The 19077-nt window shown below is 41.8% G+C and overlaps 1 protein-coding gene across 1 annotated transcript in view; it reads left to right on the top strand.

Moving 5' to 3' along the window:
* CUNH4orf45 (chromosome unknown C4orf45 homolog) overlaps positions 1-17426 on the top strand; it is a 66190-nt gene extending 48764 nt beyond the window's left edge. Inside the window, 2 exon segments of the mRNA XM_012808127.1 lie at positions 16145-16334; positions 17340-17426. Of these exon segments, the coding sequence (XP_012663581.1) occupies positions 16145-16334; positions 17340-17426 (277 nt within the window).
* The last annotated feature ends 1651 nt before the right edge of the window (positions 17427-19077 follow it).

Here is a 19077-nt window from a genome sequence, read left to right as displayed (position 1 = left end):
GCCTATAGCTCAACCGGCTAAGGCGCCAGCCACCTACACCTAAGGTGGCGGGTTCAAATCCCCAGCCTGGACCCGCCAAACAACAATGACGGCTGCAACCAAAAAATAGCCAGGCGTTGTGGCAGGTGCCTATAGTCCCAGCTACTTGGGAGGCGGAGGCAGGAGACTCGCTTGAGCCCAGGAGTTGGAGGTTGCTGGGAGCTGTAATGCCACGGTACTCTACCCAGGGGGACAGCTTGAGGCTCTGTCTCAAAAAAAACAAAACCACAACAAACTGGTCACACTGGAGGATTCTGATGACCCAAACTATCATTTTGAAAATGATAGATAAAAGCAAAGAATTAGACATTAATTCTACCTTTGCAATGCAAATTACCACTACCTAACCAACATTAAAACAAAATATGATGACTTTTTTTAAAAATTAAAGTAATCCAGCTAAATAAAGAAGAAAAAACAGAATTAGGACCTTATCACTCTGCAAACCCCAGTATATTAATGCATGTTGGTATTGATCATCCTTTGGTTGCAAAGATGAGTTTGACAAATCAAACAAAAAAAAGAGTTGATTAGATATTATGTGCCTCTTGGCCTCTTGGTGGAGGATACACCACCATCTAAGAGTTAGCATCTGAGGGACTGAATTGTGTCCCTCCCTGAATTCCTATGGTCAAGTTCTAACCCATCTGGAATGTGACCGTGTATGGATATAGGGCCTTTAAAGAGGGCATTAAGGTAAAATGAGCTCATTTTGGTGGGTCCTAACCCTACCCTAATGGTAAGATTATAAAAGAGGAAATATGACAGGTGTCCTTATTAGGAGAGGGACAGGTCCAAAGAGAAGACCATGTGAAGACACAGGAAAAAGCCATCTACAAGCCCAGGAGACAGGCCTCAAAGGAACCAAGTCTGCAGACAACTTTATCTTAGACTTGTAACCTCCAGAATTGCGAGAAAATGCATTTCTGTTGTTTATGCTGCCCTGTCTGTGCCACTTGGTTACAGCAGCCCTAGTAAACTATATACAGTAATTGTTCCCCACCCACCCCTGAAAACTCCACCTGGCACAGATCAATCATTCAAATCCAACTCCCAGCATACCGAAAGATGATAGGGGAAAATGTTAAATAATATCATGCAGATGTTATCAGAAAAACGTGTGTAGGGCAGCACCTGTGGCTCAAAGGAGTAGGGCGCTGGTCCCATATGCCAGAGGTGGGGGGATTCAAACCCAGCCCTGGCCAAAAACTGCAAAAAAACCAAAAAAACAACAAAATGTGTGTATATTGTAGGAAATTTTATAGGGCAAATGACCCAGTTTTTCAACAAGCTTTGGGAGAAAGAGAAAAGGAAGCCAAAAAAAAGAAAAAGAGGATAGAACCTATGAATCAAAAACTTATCAACCACTTACAACTTATCTGAGAGATAAGAACTTATCTGGGTGATTCTAACAGTTAAATAGTCATAACATATATGAGAAACATTAGACTTTGGATGCTGAATATTTGGTGAAATTATTAAATTTTTAGGAGAAATAATGGCATCATGATTATGTTAAGAAAAATAGTTTTTCTATTTTTGAGAGTCCTACCAGAAGGAGATGGTGGAGGTCTTGGCGGAGTTGAGGTGGGATTAGAAAATAGGATAGCAATGAGAGTGATGAGTGTAAGTTTTGAAGTTTATCAGTACTGGGATTTTTATACTATTTTTCCTATTTTTATGTATATTTAAAATTCGCAAAGTAACTAAAAATAAATTGGATTACTTTATCCTTTGTTAATGAAGGTCAAGCCTTACCATCTGGATAGATAACACTTATCCCAAAGTACTGACTAAACCGAGTCAGTACTGCTATAATCTCCCAATTAGCTTTTACCCTGATTCCCACTAAGCAGCTGACATAAACATGGTCCTCTTTCTTCCTCACATTGCTCTCTGATACAAAAATACTATTCTGCAAGTGATGCCCGAGAAGGAACAGCATGAAGAAACGGCCCGGACTTGGTATTTCAGAAGCTCTGGGCTGGTGAAATTGGCAAAACAACCTGGATGTTTTACCTAAAATCTCCTGTACCTCTGGGAACATCAGGAATTACATATATATATATATATATATATAAAATTTTGTTTTGTTTAGTTTTTTGAGACAGAGCCTCAAGCTATCTCCCTGGGTAGAGTGCTGTAGCATCACAGCACACAGCAACGTCCAACTCCTGGGCTCAAGCAACTCTCCTGCCTCTGCCTCCCTAGTAGCTGGGACCACAGGTGCCTGCCACAATGCCTGGCTATTTTTTTGGTTGCAGCCGTCATTGTTGTTTGGCAGGCCTAGGCTGGATTCACACCTACCACCTTAGGTGTATGTGGCGGGCGCCTTAGCCACTTGAGCCACAGGCACTGAGCCAGGAATTATATTTAACACTCCTAATATGTGTAGGTGACTCTGGGCAATCTAACATGCCTCCTTTCGACAGCTGCTGTATTTTCTGAGGCTGTATGCACCAGAAATTCTAAAGTGATCATCACTCCATGTAAATCATTAAAAAATACTGAACGAAATCAAACACCTCTGTAACCATACATCATGGACAAACTCCTGGCAGCTGTAACATTTTGCAGTGTGTTATCCTCAGGAAAACAGCATGTTTGATTCGGAGCGTGTAGCCCATATGACTATAGGCCCAGCTGGAGCCCATAAGGGCGACCAGCAACACGCTAGTGACATCATTGTTTCACATTCTGGAGCGTGGGGACAACAATCTGTCAAATTAACAAAGGGGTGTTCACTTAGGGTAATGTGAGAATTTTCTTGTTTCAATTCTTTAGTAAAGTTGTAGAATATCTAATTGGCCTTTCTAATGAAGTGGCTGTGTTTTCTATGAAATAAAAGCAATACATTAAACCAAAATCGTCATAATCTGAAGTTTGAAGCAAGTAATGCATGTAATTTTGCAAAAAACTGCATGATTTTTTGATGCCTTGCTCAGAGCAGAAAGCCCAAGACAGTGAGCTTTTCCTTCTTAAAGGAAAGCTAAATATGATTAAAATTTGTTTTGTCTTTCTGTCTTTTAAAATTAGTGTTTAAGCAATGTTCATATGTTTGAGATAGTCACCCTGGCAACTAGGGAAGACTACTCTGATGTTTTCCCAAACACCGCCTGGGGATGGGGTTTCATTTTTATCCTTGAGACAATGTAGATTTCTTACTAAAGTGTGATTATGTGGTTTTGTTTATAAATAATCCTTACCTATTTGTACCTGTAAATATGTAGACACATTTCACAAATTTGTTTTTGAATTGTTAATGATGTAAAACTGAACATAGGTATTTTTGCCATTTTGGGAGGGAGGAAACTCCTGAATGAGGATAAAAGAGTTAAGTAGGTATAAAACATTGAAAACGGGCTCAGCGCCTATAGCTCAACCGGCTAAGGCGCCAGCCACGTACACCTAAGGTGGCGGGTTCGAATCCCCAGCCCGGACCCGCCAAACAACAATGACGGCTGCAACCAAAAAATAGCTGGGCGTTGTGGCGGGCGCCTGTAGTCCCAGCTACTTGGGAGGCGGAGGCAGGAGACTCGCTTGAGCCCAGGAGTTGGAGGTTGCTGTGAGCTGTAATGCCACGGCACTCTACCCAGGGGGACAGCTTGAGGCTCTGTCTCAAAAAAAAAAAACAAAAAAAACAAAAAAAACATTGAAAACGTTATCTTTTTCTTTTTTTTCTTTTTCAGACACAATCTCACTCTGTCACCCTGGGGTTGAGTGCTGGGGTGTTATAGCTCATAGCAATCTCAAACTCTTGAGCTCAAGCAGTCCTCTTGCCTCAGCCTTCCAAGTAGCTGGGACTACAGGCGCTGGCCACAATGCCCGGCTATTTTTAGAGATGACAGTCTTGCTCTAGCTCAGGCTGGTCTCCAACTTGTGAGCTCAGGAGATCCACCCACCTTGGCTTCCCAAAGTGCTGGGATTACAAGTGTGAGCCACTGCGCCTGGCCTATAAAACATTATCTTTCACGTTTCATCACAAATCCTTATCCTTGGAAGTTTATTGCCATCAAATAACCTCTTAGCACTCATTTCAATCATTGATAGATACAGCAGTAAATAAAGAATTGTTTACTTATATACTAATATTTTTGCCTTTAGACACATGTTCATATTACATAGAGTGTTAGCTTTCTGTGTGATTTCCCAGAGGACCTGCTGTGTGGTAGAACACATCTCAGTGTATGCTCAGTGTCTCTACTAAGACACTTCTTGTCTGGCTCAGTGCCTGTGGCTCAAGTGGCTAAGGTGCCAGCCACATACACCTAAGGTAGGGGTTCGAATCCAGCCCGGCCCACCAAAACAACAATGATGGCTGCAACCAAAAAATAGCCGGACGCTATGGCGGGCACCTGTGGTCCAGCTACTTGGAAGGCTGAGGTAGGAGACTTGCTTGAGCCCAGGAGTTGGACGTTGCTGTGAGCTGTGATGCCACGGCACTCTACCTAGGGGTATAGCTTGAGGCTCTGTCTTAAAAAAAAAAAAAAAAGACACTTCTTGTCTGAAAACAGGAGCAAGCTGCACGCAGTGGCTCACACCTATAAATCTAGTGCTCTAGGAGGCAGAGGTGGGTGGATCACCTGAGTTTAGAAGTTCGAGACCAGCCTGACAAAAGTGAGATCCCATCTGTACTAAAAATAGGAAAACTAGCCAGGTGGGCACCTGTTGTCACAGCGCCTCAGAAGGCTGAGGCAAGAGGATCGCTTGAGCCCAAGAGTTTGAGGTTGTAAGCTATGACACCACAGTACTCTACCCAGAGCATAGAATGAGACTGTCTCAAAATAAAATTAAAATTAAATAAAATAACAGGAGCAATATATAGTTAGCTTCTGGATCCTTGAAGCTACTAAGTGCCTCAAATTGTCCTAATCATTCTGTTGAACATAGCTTTGGACCTTTAAACAGGGTTTTACCGCTCAGAGGGAGACCCTCAATTTTCCCACCATACTGATGACCGAACTTAAAACAAGGAATCATGACCCATGCCTTCCAGATAAATCTCTGTAACCTCCTTTAGATTTGACTACTAAAACTTGGCTTCTTTGTCAAAGTCCCTTTCTCTTCCTATTTACCAAGAATCTCCTGGGCAACAACTAACCTTGGATAAACTCCATGAACATTTCAATGTTTCTCTGTTAGTAACTGCTAAATACAGTTGCATATCATTTGTCCAAATACAAAATATCAAGATAGGGCAGCACCTGTGGCTCAAAAGGGTAGGGCGCTGGCCCCATATGCCGGAGGTGGCAGGTTCAAACCCAGCCCCAGCTGCCCCCCCAAAAGAAGTCAAGATAACTTCTTGCTTTTAATCATTTCCATGACAGCTGTTGATCCAGGATTAAATAAGTGTTATTCTGGAGGATTAAGATCCAATGTTTTGAAAACAAGACATAGCATTACCATGTATGATTCTTTTTTTTTTTTTTTTTTTTTTTTGAGACAGAGCCTCAAGCTGTCACCCTGGGTAGAGTGCCATGGCATCGCAGCTCACAGCAACCTCCAACCCCTGGGCTCAAGTGATTCTCCTGCCTCCACCTCCCAAGTAGCTGGGACCACAGGTGCCCACCACAACGCAAGGCTATTTTTTGGTTGCAGCCATCATTGTTGCTTGGCAGGCCCGGGCTGGATTCGAACCCGCCACCTTAGGTGTTTTTGTTTTTTTGGCCAGGGCTGGGTTTGAACCCGCCACCTCTGGCATATGGAGCCAGTGCCCTACCCTTTTGAGCCACAGGCACCGCCCTACCATGTATGATTCTATGGTGCAGAGAGCAATGTGGAAGCAAGAAGGTTAAACTCCACTCACTTATGCTATGTCTGAAACAGGGCTGTAGTGTCCCAAATTTCCTCCGCTCCATTAGTGGTGCTAACCCTACCAAATACGCTCCCTTGAGAAGGACCAGGTAGTAGTAATGCCTTATCATGCCTCTCCCCAGCTGTGTGAGGTGGAAGCCTGTCTCTAGTTCTGGAATAAAAAGCCAGAGGCGGTTTGGGTAAAAGGGAGAATTTTCTCAGGCAGCTGGTGTTGCTGAAATCACACCACATATGCCTGTGTCGGAGGTAACACCCACCCCACCTACGTGGAAAGCCAATTTAGAAAAAGAAAATATGATTAAATACATCTTTAGTGTTCCACATGTGATTGCCTATAAGATTCTGTCCTCAGGTGTGGACTACACCACACACACAAAAAGATGTTGAAAGAGCAGAGGTCTTGTTTTCCTACAAATGTTCCAGAGAGCAAATAACAGGGAAAGGAGGCTTGTTCTCCAGAAAGTGCAGATCCTGCCAACTGGTTTCCACGTGTGTTTCTCAAACATTTCCATGTGCCATCAAAGGTTTTTTTAGTCCTTTTGGAAAGGGAAAGAGCTTCCCAGGGACACTCTGGGAAGGCAAACATCGGAGAGAACAGGTAGGCCCACTTTTAGGTCACCGTGTAGATACAGCACCAGGCCTCTTCACAAGCTAGACATAGGCAAGTACCCGAGTTACTTACCTCACTTTACGATGCCCCAGGGAAAATGCTGAAGTCCCCAAAGGGAAGTTTCCACATAATTTTTCTATTTGAAACTCAAGTGAGTGACTGTTCCTGGGGTTTATATGAGACTGACTCACTGGAACTTAAACAAACAGTAATTTTCTTCCTTTAACTATGGAATCCAAAAAGACGGTAATTTGACCACTCACTAGAACTATTTTTAGTCCTCCAGAGAGAACTCAGAAGATGTGGGTCAAATAGGCCAACCAGGGGAATAAGGTTTGTTCCTGGGCAGGACTGAAGCCCAGGTGGTCAGTTCCCCAGAATAACCAGCTATTTCGATCAATTTATATAAACAGATTTATTCAAGCTGTTTATTTTGCCAATATATCAGGGTTCATTGGATTGTTTGGTCATGAACCAAAGTGACTACCATGTGGGCCCAGCTCAAGGTATAAAAGAGAGGCAGGACTGAAGGCCAATAGCTCCCTCCCCCGGCAGGACCCCCCTGTGGCCTCCCAGAGTATTTTTTCTGGCAAAAGTGTCAGAATGAATGTCAGTTTGTCCCATCCGTTTTAGACAGTTACATAAGCGAGGCCCAGCCAGTCATTTCTTAACTGAGTACTAAAGTCTATTTTATCTTCTTTCTTTTTCTGCTATTCAGGCTGCTAGGAAAATCTTGGTCACTTTTCAAATAACCCAACAGTTTTTAAGGAACATTTCAACATGCTTTAGTATTTAAAACCAATCCCATGCCCCAGCCCCTCTGTTGTGTGCCGTCACAGTCTCTGCCGTTGGAGATAGAAAAAACATTTTTTGCATCTTTATAGAGGCACACAAAATAGAACTAAAATGTGCCTGGAATTCTGCTAGACGCTGAAGATGCAGAAAAGTCAGGAAAGGTTTCTGCCCTTTACTCAACACTGCGTGTGATAGGTATGAGCTAAGTTCCGTGGATTAGGAAGGAACTAATTGTATCTCAGAGTTGGAAGTGGGCAGACACGGAAGGGGGTTTTGTAGGAGAGGTAACACATCAGCTGCATTTGAAAGGCTTCACAGGAAAGCAAAAGGTGAGGCGGTGGAGGCAGGAAAGGGATTCTAGCCATAAGGAATTGCATAAGTAAAGGCATAGAAAGATTTGCCTCCCATGATGTGTTGGGAGAACAACTGGTTGTCTGGTATGGCTAAAACATAGGGTATTGGTTTGGACGTGGGGTTGGGGGGAAGCAAGGCTAGAATTGCAGTACAGCAGGGACGTAATTGTTTACTGTTTTGTAGTCTATACTGAAGACTTTGAGTTTAAATCTAATAAGCAACACACTATTGTAAAAGTTTTCAGTAGAGAAATGATGTGATTAAATCCATGTGTCAGAAGGAACACCTGGCGTATGATAGGTGCACGACATTGTTTGATGAATGGATGGTGCACTGGAGGAGTCAATGAGAAGGACAAGTGAAGTGATGGTGCAATAATAACGATGGGAGCTTGACTTAGAGAGCTGGGGGTGGTGAGGTAGTTTAGAAAGACTCAGTGAGACTTGGCAACTAACTAAATGTATAGGGAGAAGCAGAAGTGCAAGTGCAAGCTAAGTCTGTTATATCTCTCTTGGGTGATGGAGTATACGGCTATGTTGTTGATCAAAATAGGGACACAGGAAGTAGAGAGTTTGGGTGGGGTTGGAGGTGGAGAGAGGAAATAGGGAGATGGAGAGATGGGATGAGAGGTGTCATCCTAGATAATAATGTAAATAGTTGATATCTGTAGATTTTTACTATGGGCCAGATACTGTTTTAAGTGCTTTATAGGTATTGACTCATTTAATCCTCGTAACAATTAGATACTATACTATTATCCCCATTTTAAAGATAAAGTAATTGCATGTTTTTGGAATGCAACAACTCTGAGTTCAAATATGAGCTTTTCTGCTTTTTACCAGTTTGATCTTGGATATGCAAATAAAATGAGAAATGAGGTTGGATGTGACTATAATCCTAGCTCTCTGGATGGCTGAGGTAGAAGAATCCCTGGAGGTCAGGAATTTGAGACCACCTGAGCAAGAATGAGACCCTGTCTTTACTAAAAATAGAAAAAAATTAGCTGGGTATGGTAGTGCATGCCTGTGGTCCCAGAGGGATCTCTTGAGCTCAAAAGTTTGAGGCTGTAGACAGGTATAATGATACCACTGTGCTCTAGCCAGGGCAACAGAGTGAGACTCTGTCCCTCCCCACCAGAAGGTGAGAAATTACGTCTATCATATGGGATTATTATGAAGATTAGAGATCATACATATAAATCAACTAGTGTAGTGTCTGGAACCTCTATAAATGCTGGGAGTATTATCATTAGTTATGAGGTATCCTGGCACTACATCCAGTAAGAAACTGAGCATTTGTATGTGGTAGAACTAAAAGTAAAAAATTCAAACATCGGCTCGGCGCCTATAGCTCAACCGGCTAAGGCGCCAGCCATGTACACCTAAGGTGGCGGGTTCGAATCCCCAGCCCGGACCCGCCAAACAACAATGACGGCTGCAACCAAAAAATGGCCAGGCGTTGTGGCGGGCGCCTGTGGTCCCAGCTACTTGGGAGGCTGAGGCAGGAGACTCACTTGAGCCCAGGAGTTGGAGGTTGCTGTGAGCTGTAATGCCACGGCACTCTACCCAGGGGGACAGCTTGAGGCTCTGTCTCAAAAAAAAAAAAAAAAAAAAAAATTCAAACATCACCATGCTGGTGTCAGATCCAGGGATACAGATGCCACTCCTTGGTCTGGAAGAGGGTGGTACTGTACGAAGAGAACCCAGTATACTGATGGTCAGAGAACAAAAAGAAGAAAATATTCTTCCAAAAGAAATGTAGAGAAAATAACATTAGAAGGAATAGTGTTGGTCTTCAAGGTTACCATGGAAAGAGATTCCAAGAGGAGGACAATGTCATGAATGCTTCTGGGGAGACATTAGAAAGCTTGAAAAGAGATGATTTGATTTGGAAGATAGAAAGGAAGCTGCTGTTGGCTGTGGTAAGAACCATTAAAATGAAGCAATGGAAACCCAAAGCAGAATGGGATGTATGGGGGGGGGGGGAGGCAAATGAAGAGGTGGAAAGAGAAAGTATACACATGGTCTTCTTTAAATCATTTCCATTTTGTTTTACAATAATTCAATTTGGAAAGTACTTCAGGAATGGTAGAGCTGATTAAAGAGATGCCCCTCCAAAAAGAAATAAGAATACTAGCAAAAATAATCAAAATCACCTTTTTCAAAACACTGAAAATGAACCAAACACTTGTAGCAATTCATGGAGCATTTATTAAAGAAAAATGGCCAGAACAGTGATCTTAGCAGCATCTGAAATTGTGCTATCCCCAACCCTCTCTTCCTAGTTCCACGCCAGCCTTGAAAACCACCAGACTCACAGCTATGGTAACTGAAAACCAACAGCTTAGCAATCATGGAAGGGGAACACAAGCTACAGTAGGGGTAAGGAGAAGCTGACCAAAAACCTGAAAGGGAAAAACCAGGAAATGAGCTGTCCATATAGTCCTAGGGATCTAGAGGCTGTGCATAGGTACAGGGCTCTGTGCATGCCATCTAAAGACCTGAAAAGGACTTAATCTCTCACCTTTGGATGACCTTGAAACTATTTAAGCAAGAAAGAAAGGGTAAGGCAGAGTTGTAAGGTACCTGCCATAATGCCTGGCTACAATTCGTCTCTTAAAAAAAAGCTAGAGTTGAAAATTACAGTAACTACAAAAGCATTGAAGATATGCCTCAAGACACACAAAGGCAAGTATTATTGGTTCAAGGCATTTAAGGAATTTGTGGCAAATCATTAGCTGATCATTAAACTAACCAAGCAGAAGCATCAGGGAGCACATGAAACAGACTTTATTTTTTTTTTTAATTTTTTATTTTTTTTGAGACAGAGCCTCAAGCTGTCCCCCTGGGTAGAGTGCCATGGCATCTCAGCTCACAGCAACCTCCAGCTCCTGGGCTCAAGAGAGTCTCCTGCCTCAGCCTCCCAAGTAGCTGGGACCACAGGTGCCGGCCACAATGCCCAGCTATTTTTTGGTTGCAGCCATCATTGTTAGGCGGGCCCGGGTTAGATTCGAACCCGCCACCTTAGGTGTACGTGGCTGGCACCTTAGCCACTTGAGCCACAGACGCCAAGCCATGAAACAGACTTTAAACTAGTCCAGGAAACTCACTAAATAAATGGCTGCAATGCTACCACCAAATGTGGCAGCAGCATCAAGGTCTATAGAGCTGGGTATGGTGGTACCTGCCTAGAGTGCCAGCTATTCAGAAAGCTGAGACAAGAGCATCCTCCAGGAGTTTGAGTCCAGGTTGGGCATAGTAATAAGATTCAATCTTTTTTTTTTTTTTTTTGAGACAGAGTCTTACTCTGGCATCCTGGATAGAGTGCCTAGTGTTATAGCTCACAGCAACCTCAAATTCCTAGGCTTAAGTAATCCTCTTGCCTCAGCCTTCCAAGTAGCTTGGACGACAGGCACCTACCCTAACACTCTTAAAAACAAAAAGCTAGAGTTGAAAATTATAATAACAAAAAAATTTTCTAGAGGAACTCACCAGATTTGTGCTCTTGAAAAAGAATCGGTAGGGCGGCACCTGTGGCTCAAAGGAATAGGGCACCAACCCCATATGTGGGAGGTGGCAGGCTCAAGCCCAGCCCCAGCCAAAAACTGCAGAAAAAAAAAAAAAAAAAAGAATCGGTAGATTTGCACTGGTATTATCAACTGATATGACCCCAGAAAGAAAAAAGAATTAATAAAAAAGAACAGAGCCTCTAAGACTGTGAGACACCAGTGTATCAGTGTAGCATAATAGTAATTTCAGAAGCAGAGGACAAAGAAAGGGAGAGAAAGGGTATTAGCTAAAAAGAGTAGGGAGAAAGGGGGAGAAAGAGTATAGCCAAAAACTTCTCCAATTTGATTTTAAAAAATAGTAATTTATACTCCAAGAAGTTTAACAAACTATAAGTAAGATAACCTTAAAAAGATCCTTATGTAGACACATAGTCAAACGTTTTGTGTTTTTTTTTTTTGAGACAGAGCCTCAAGGTATCTCCCTAACAACAATGATGGCTGCAACCAAAAAAAATAGCCAGGCGTTGTGGCGGGCGCCTGTGGTCCCAGCTACTTGGGAGGCAGAGGCGGGAGATGCGCTTGAGCCCAAGAGTTGGAGGTTGCTGTGAGCTGTAATGCCATAGCACTCTACCCAGGGGGACAGATTGAGGCTCTGTCTCAAAAAAAAAAAATTTTTTTTTTTAATTTATAGTTTCTCTTTTCTCTTGTATGATTTAAAAGATAAATGCAAAAAACAGTAATTATATAAGACTATCTTATATAAAAAAAAATTTTTTTTTTTAATTTATAGTTTCTCTTTTCTCTTGTATGATTTAAAAGATAAATGCAAAAAACAGTAATTATATAAGACTATCTTGATGGGTTTATAATTTAGGAAAATGTGGATTGTATAAAAATAATAGCACAGGCTGGGTATCATGGCTCATGCCTGTAATCTCAGCTCTTTGGGGGGCCGAGGTTGGAAGGTTGCTTGAGCTCAGGAGTTTGAGACCAGCCTGAGCAAGATTCCATCTCTACTAAAAATAGAAAAAATTAGGGTGGCACAAGTGGCTCAAAGAGTAGGGTGCTGGCCCAATATACTGGTGGTGACAGGTTCAAGCCTAGCCCTGACCAAAACTGCAAAAAAAAAAAAAAAAAAGAAAGAAAAGAAAAAATGAGCCTGGTGGGTGCCTATAGTTCCAGCTACTTGAGGGGCTGAGGCAGGAAGATTGTTTGAACCCAAGAGTTTGAGGTTGTTGTAAGTTAGGCTGACACCATGATACTCTGGCCTGGGCAACAGAATGAGATTCTGTCTCCAAACTAAGTGAAAGAATACATAAATAATAATAGCACAGGCTCGGCGCCTATGGCTCAAGTGGCTAAGGCGCCAGCCACATACACCTAAGGTGGCGGGTTCAAATCCAGCCCAGGCCCGCCAAACAACAATGATGGCTACAACCAAAAAATAGCCGGGCGTTGTGGTGGGCACCTGTGGTCCCAGCTACTTGGAAGGCTGAGGCAGGAGACTCGCTTGAGCCCAGGAGTTGGAGGTTGCTGTGAGCTGTGATTCCACAGCACTCTACCCAGCTTGAGTCTCTGTCTCAAATAATAATAATAATAATAATAATAGCACAAGGAGGAAGGAGGACATGAAGTTAATTTTTTTCAATATTAGAACTTTAATTGATACGCCATTACATATTCTGATTTTTATTTTGCATAAAATAAAATATATAAAAATTTTAGATTAATATGGGGGTACAAACAGATTCCATAATTTGCATTTGTAAGGTGAAAGTCTGATTTATTGGTATGTCCTATACCCAAGTAGTGTGCGATGTATCTGTGCAATGTAGCTGTTGAATAAGAATTTACCCAACCTTTTCTCTCCCTCTCCCCACTGCTTGAATTTCATTAAGTGTTTCTCTCATGTGACTGTATAGGTGTTAATCTACTAGTTCCAATTTAGTACCAGATACATGTGGTATTTGTTTCTTCGTTCACTTAGGAGAATGGTCTCCAATTCCATCCAGGTTGTTGCAAAATATACATAATCTCCATCTTTCTATGGCTGAGTAATATTCCATGGTATACATATATTACAGTTTTTTAATCCATTCCTGCATTGAAGGCCACTTGGGTTATTTCCATATCTTTGCAATTATGAATTGCATTGCTATAAACATTTCAGTGCAAGTATGTTTATGATAGAATGCCTGTTTTTCTTTTGAGTAGATACCTAGTAAAGGAGTTGAAGGATCGAAAAGGTGGGTCTACTTTTTGCTCTTTGAGCAATCTCCATATTACCTTCCCCAGAGGCTGCACCCGTCTGTAGTCCTACCAACAGTGTATAAGTATTCCTTTCTTTCCACATCCATGCCAGTATCTATTGTTTTAGGACTTTCTGATGTATGCCATTCTCCCTGGGGTTAAGCTGTATCTCAGTGTGATTTCAATTTGCATTTCTCTGATGATTAGCGATGATGAGTATTTTTTCTTGTGTTTGTTGGGAAACAGTAAAATTGAAGCAAGTTTTTTGTATTGTGGAAATTAAGTTGGTATTAATCGAAACTGGATTATTTTAAGTCAAGATAATAATTCCTAAGCAAACCACTAAGAAAATATAGTAAAAGACAAAACAGGAAATTAAAGTGGAATACTGGGAAATATCTATAACAAGAGAAAGTGGTAATGAAGAGCTAAAGATGTAAAAAAAGACGTAATACACATGGAAATAAATATCTAAATGTAAATGGTGAAACTCTCCAATCAAAAGGTACAGATTGACTGCCCCCCCAAAAATCATGATCCAACTATACAATCTCTCTAAAAGACCTACTCTAAACTCAAAGACACATATCAAAGTAAAGGATATATTGTATAGTAACCAAAGTTGGAATGGTTATTCCAATATCAGAAAATTTAGACTTTGAGGGAAAATTTATTTCTAGTGATAAAGGACATTTTGGGACCACAAAATGGTCAGTCCATCAGAAAGACATAACAATTTTTTTTTTTTTTTTTGAGACAGAGTCTTGCTCTGTTGCTCTGGCTAAAGTGCAGTGGCATCATCATAGCCCACTGCAACCTCTTTTTTTTTTTTCTTCTTTCCTTGAGACAGAGCCTCAAGCTGTCCCCCTGGGGAGACAGAGCCTCAAGCTGTCCCCCTGGGTAGAGTGCCATGGCATCACAGCTCACAGCAACCTCCAACTCCTGGGCTCAAGCGAGTCTCCTGCCTCCACCTCCCAAGCAGCTGGGACCACAGGCGCCCGCCACAACACCTGGCTATTTTTTGGTTGCAGCTGTCATTGTTGTTTGGCGGCCCTGGGCTGGATTCGAACCCGCCACCCTAGGTGTATGTAGCTGGTGCCCTAGCCACCTGAGCCACAGGTGCCGAGCCAGCCCACTGCAACCTGAAACTCCTGGGCTCAAATGATCCTTCTGCCTCAGCCTCCTGAGTACCTGGGACTATGGTTCATGTTACCATGCCTGGTTAATTTTTCTATTTTTTTATAGAGATGGGGTTTTGCTCTTGTTCAGGTTATTCAAGACATAATAATTGCAAATAAATGTGCAGGCTGGACATGGTGGCTTACGCCTGTAATCCTAGCACGTTGGGAGGCGAAGGCAGGAGGAGGCCAGGAGTTACAGACCAGCTTGGACAACAGAGTGAGACTTGACCTCTACAATAAAAAATATTTTTTTAATTAGCTGAGTATGGTGGCTCCAGAATGGCGTGTTGGGGAACTGTGGTGATCCAGAGCAGGTGAGAAAAGATGTATACTGGATTAGGGTATCATTCCAAGTGGTGTGAGGAGGGCACGCACGATACAGAAGGAATGATAGTGATACTGGGAGACCTGTTACAGACAGGCAAGGAGATTGGTCAAATATGTGCAGAAGGTGCCAAAAAATGCAGAAACGCTTTAAGAAAGGAAGAACTGTGAAGTTGTGATGCTGAAGTCACATTTGGCCTCTGCAATTACAAGAGATGTTCAGCGTGTTTTGCGTTCCTCTTTTGTTATTGGTATATACTGAGAAACACGCCCTCTGTGTACAAAAAGAACGGGAAGCGGGTTTGTCGCTGTAGGAGAGATTTCATGATTCACAACTCAGGGACATGAGACATTCTGAATTTAAAGAGGAGAATTACAAAATATTTTAGCCCTTAAGTGAAAACTAAATATGTGCATTGATTTTTCTTTTCTCAACTATTCTATATAATTGCTTATAAACATTATTGTAAAGAAATGTGACACATTGGCAGCACCCATAGCACAGTGGGTAGGGTGCTGGCCATGTACACTGAGGCCGAAGGGTTTGAACCCAGCCCAGGGCCAGCTGAAGCGATGACAGCTGCAAAAAAAAAATGCTGGGTGTTGTGGTGGGCACCTGTAGTCCCAGCTACTTGGGAGGCTGAAATGAGAGAACGGCTTAAGCCCAAGAGTTTGAGGTTGCTGTGAGCTGTGATGCTACAGCACTCTACCCAGGGCGACAGCTTGAGACTCTGTCTCAAAAAAAAAAAAAAAAAAGAAATGTGACACATTAGCATGAAATTGTTTTCCTATGTATCATTAATCAAGCTATTAGCTAATGTAAACTATAAGCAATATCTGTTTTCTGTATTCTAATCATTAGCTATCCTGCCCTTTAAAGTTTCTTGAAATTGGTCAGGCATGGCGGCTCATGGCTGTAATTGTAACACGTTCAGAGGCCCAGGTGGGAATATCACTTGGGGCCAGGAATTTGAGATTGGCATGAGCAACATAGAAAAAATAGAAAAATTAGCACAATTATAGTCCCAGCTACTCAGGTGGTTGAAGCAGGAAGACTGCTTGAGCCCAGGCGTTTGAAAGAAGTATGGGCAACATAGTGAGACACCATCTCAAAAAAAAAAAAAACTTTCTGCAAAAGAAGTCAAATATGAAGTGTTAGAATCACATCAGATTCCTCGAGAAACAGACCGGTCTCAAGTATCTGAAAACTGGTGGCCTTGTTGCTAGGCCTTTTCCATCTAAGAACCAACCAATATCTTCCTATTTCAGGCAACCCAAACCTCAGGTCCTGGACGTGCAAGGAAAATACAGTCGTGCTTTTATGGCCTGGCACGTGGGTGATTATGAGGATACCAACCAGAGAAATTCCAAATGGGCCATGCTTGTTAAGGAGAGTAACTCACTGCCAGGGAGACCTGCCAAGTCTTCACTGCTGCCAAAGCTGCCAATACATAAAAAGGTAGGATTTTTTTGCTTGTATTAATTATCATTAAAAAAAATCAGGTCAGGCTCGGCACCTTCATTACTCAGGGGTTAGGGTGCCAGCCTTATGTACCAAGGTTGGCCGGTTCGAGCCCGGCCCAGGCCTGCTAAACAACAATGACAACTGGAACCAAAAACTACCTGGGCGTTGTGGTGGGCGTCTGTAGTCCCAGCTACGTGGGAAGCTGAGGCGAGAGAATCACTTAAGGCCAAGAGTTGGAGGTTGCTGTGAGCTGTGAGGCTACGGCACTCTACTGAGGGTGACATAGTTAGACTCAGTCTCAAAAAAAAATATCAGGTCATTTTAACATATAGGTTTTTGTTTTTGTTTTTGTTTTTTAAATTTTGTTGGTTTTTTAAAATTTTTTTATAGTTTTTGGCCAGGGCTGGGTTTGAACCCATCACCTCCAGCATATGGAGCCAGCACCTTACCCTTTTGAGCCACAGGCACCACCCCCATATAGGTTTTTTGTTTGTTTGTTTGTTTGTTTGTTTTTTAAATTTGAGGTTAATGTGAGGGCACAAACAACCAAACCACAATATTTGAATTTGTTAGGTAGAGTTCCTCATTTGTTAGGTAGCTATGTCCTTAGATCTTCTACTGGCTTTATATTAGGATTGAGTACACTGGATACTTGCTTGTCCATTGCTGTGATACTTTACTGAGAAGAACGTGTTCCAGCTCCATCCAGATTAATACAAAAGATGTGAAGTCTCCATCTTTTTATGGCTGAATAGTATTCCATGGTATACAGATACCACTGCTCATTAATCCATTCCTGAACTGATGGGCATTTAGGTTGTTTCCACATCTTGGATAAATGAATGTTTTTAATATTTAATAAAAAGTTGTATAGCTCCTTTTAATCTACCAAAGCATTTTATAATTTATATTGGATTGCCATAAGGTTAACTTGGGGGTAAGAGGGTATGTTTATTATTCCCATTCTGTGTGGTTTAGTCCTTAAAATTGCTTATGTAGCACAAGGTTTACCGGCAGGGACTGGCCATCCCCTTGGCTTCCTTGGCTGAGAAAGCACTCAACCGGGAAATGGAGGGGAATCTCTAAAGCCCCTCAGAACCCTCACAGATAAGGTTAGAGTGAGAATATATCACTTCACATTCTAGTTTTCCCCCTTTACTATCTACAGAATCTTGGGCAAGTTGCCCAAGTATCCATATATGGTTTTTATAAGTGAAATGGGGATATTTGTATTGTTCTGATATTTTTGCAGAATTAATATGAGAATCAAGAAATGTGTAAGTATATATTCAAGGTCCACATACAAATCATTCTTCTATAATAGCTTTTTGCATAATCCCACAGCAGAATGCACTTTGTAGTCACCCTGTATTTCACTATTCAGTTGGACAGAAAAGGGAATAGCATAGCTCAGACCCAGAGACTCCTGTTCTCTACACAGAGTTGTCTTGCTCCACTGAAGAATCTTGCCAGCCCACTAGAATATTGCTTACCCTTTGTCCCCAGACAACTGATTCATCAGCAATTGATGTCTATCTGAAACACTCTAAGGGAGCCATGGTTGCCCTCCTTGGTACGTCCTGACATTGGGTATATTTTATATTTAAAACAGGGAAGAGTTTGACCACTAACATTCCTGTGTGGTCTGAATTTTGGGATAAATCCAAATGAAATGATTCATCACAGTGTATGTGGAAGAGGGCTTGGATTATCACTGAACTAATTTTGTATAGGATTAGAGCTATCACGAGTTAAATTTTCCCAAATATCTTCCTCTATCATTCACTAAATCCAAATGAAATATTTTTGTGTATCAGAAACAATCTGTGAAAAGACTTATTTTGATTTCAAATTTGCAGAGCAAGTTGCAATACAAGTACAAAAATCTTCTCGTGTACTCTTCACCCAGATCCATCTGTTGTTAATTTTATTGCTTTAATGTTCTTTCTCTATTTCTCTTTCACTATTTGGGGGTAAGTTGCAGATATGTTTCCCCCCTGCCTCCACTCTTTTTAGAGATAGAGTCTCACTCTGTCACTTAGGCTACAGAGCTGTGCTGTGGTCATAGCTCACTGCAGCCTCCAACTTCTGGGCTCAAGAGATCCTCCTGCCTCAGCCTCCCAAACAGCTGGGACTACAGGGTGCATGCTGACACCCAAGTAGCTTTCTTTACTTCTAAATATTTCAGGGTGTATTTCCTAAGGACAAGAATATTCTCTCACATAACCACAGCACAATTGACAAGATTCAGGAAATTTAGTATTGACATATTATCTAAAGTTCATGATCAAATTTTATTAATTGATCTTTGCATTTTTTCCTGATCCAGGATTCAATCTAAATAATAACTACATTATTTAGTTATCATATCCCTTTAGTCTCCTTCAATTTGGAAGATTTCCTCAGTTTTGGTCTTTTATAACACTGACATTTTTTGTAGAGTACAGGCCAGTTCTATAGAATCTCTCTCAACATGGGCTCATGTGATGTTTCTTCATGAGTGGATTCAGGTTTTGAGTTTGGGGCAGGAATCTCAGAGAGGTGATGTGTCATTCTCAGCACATCACATCAAGAGGCACCTGAGGTCAGATTAATTCTTCACTGGTGAGAAGAGTTTATTCCTCCATTACATCCTTTCTCTTCCAGGAATAAACGAAATACTAATCAAAACAGTCTTTAAGGCTCAGCGCCTATAGCTCAACCGGCTAAGGCGCCAGCCACGTACACCTAAGGTGGC

The sequence above is a fragment of the Otolemur garnettii genome, unplaced genomic scaffold (genome assembly GCF_000181295.1).
Source record: "Otolemur garnettii isolate 467f Iridium unplaced genomic scaffold, OtoGar3 scaffold00085, whole genome shotgun sequence".
Classification (NCBI taxonomy): Eukaryota; Metazoa; Chordata; class Mammalia; order Primates; family Galagidae; genus Otolemur; species Otolemur garnettii.
Note: the sequence above shows the minus strand (reverse complement) of the source record. Positions and strands in the feature narration are given on the sequence as shown.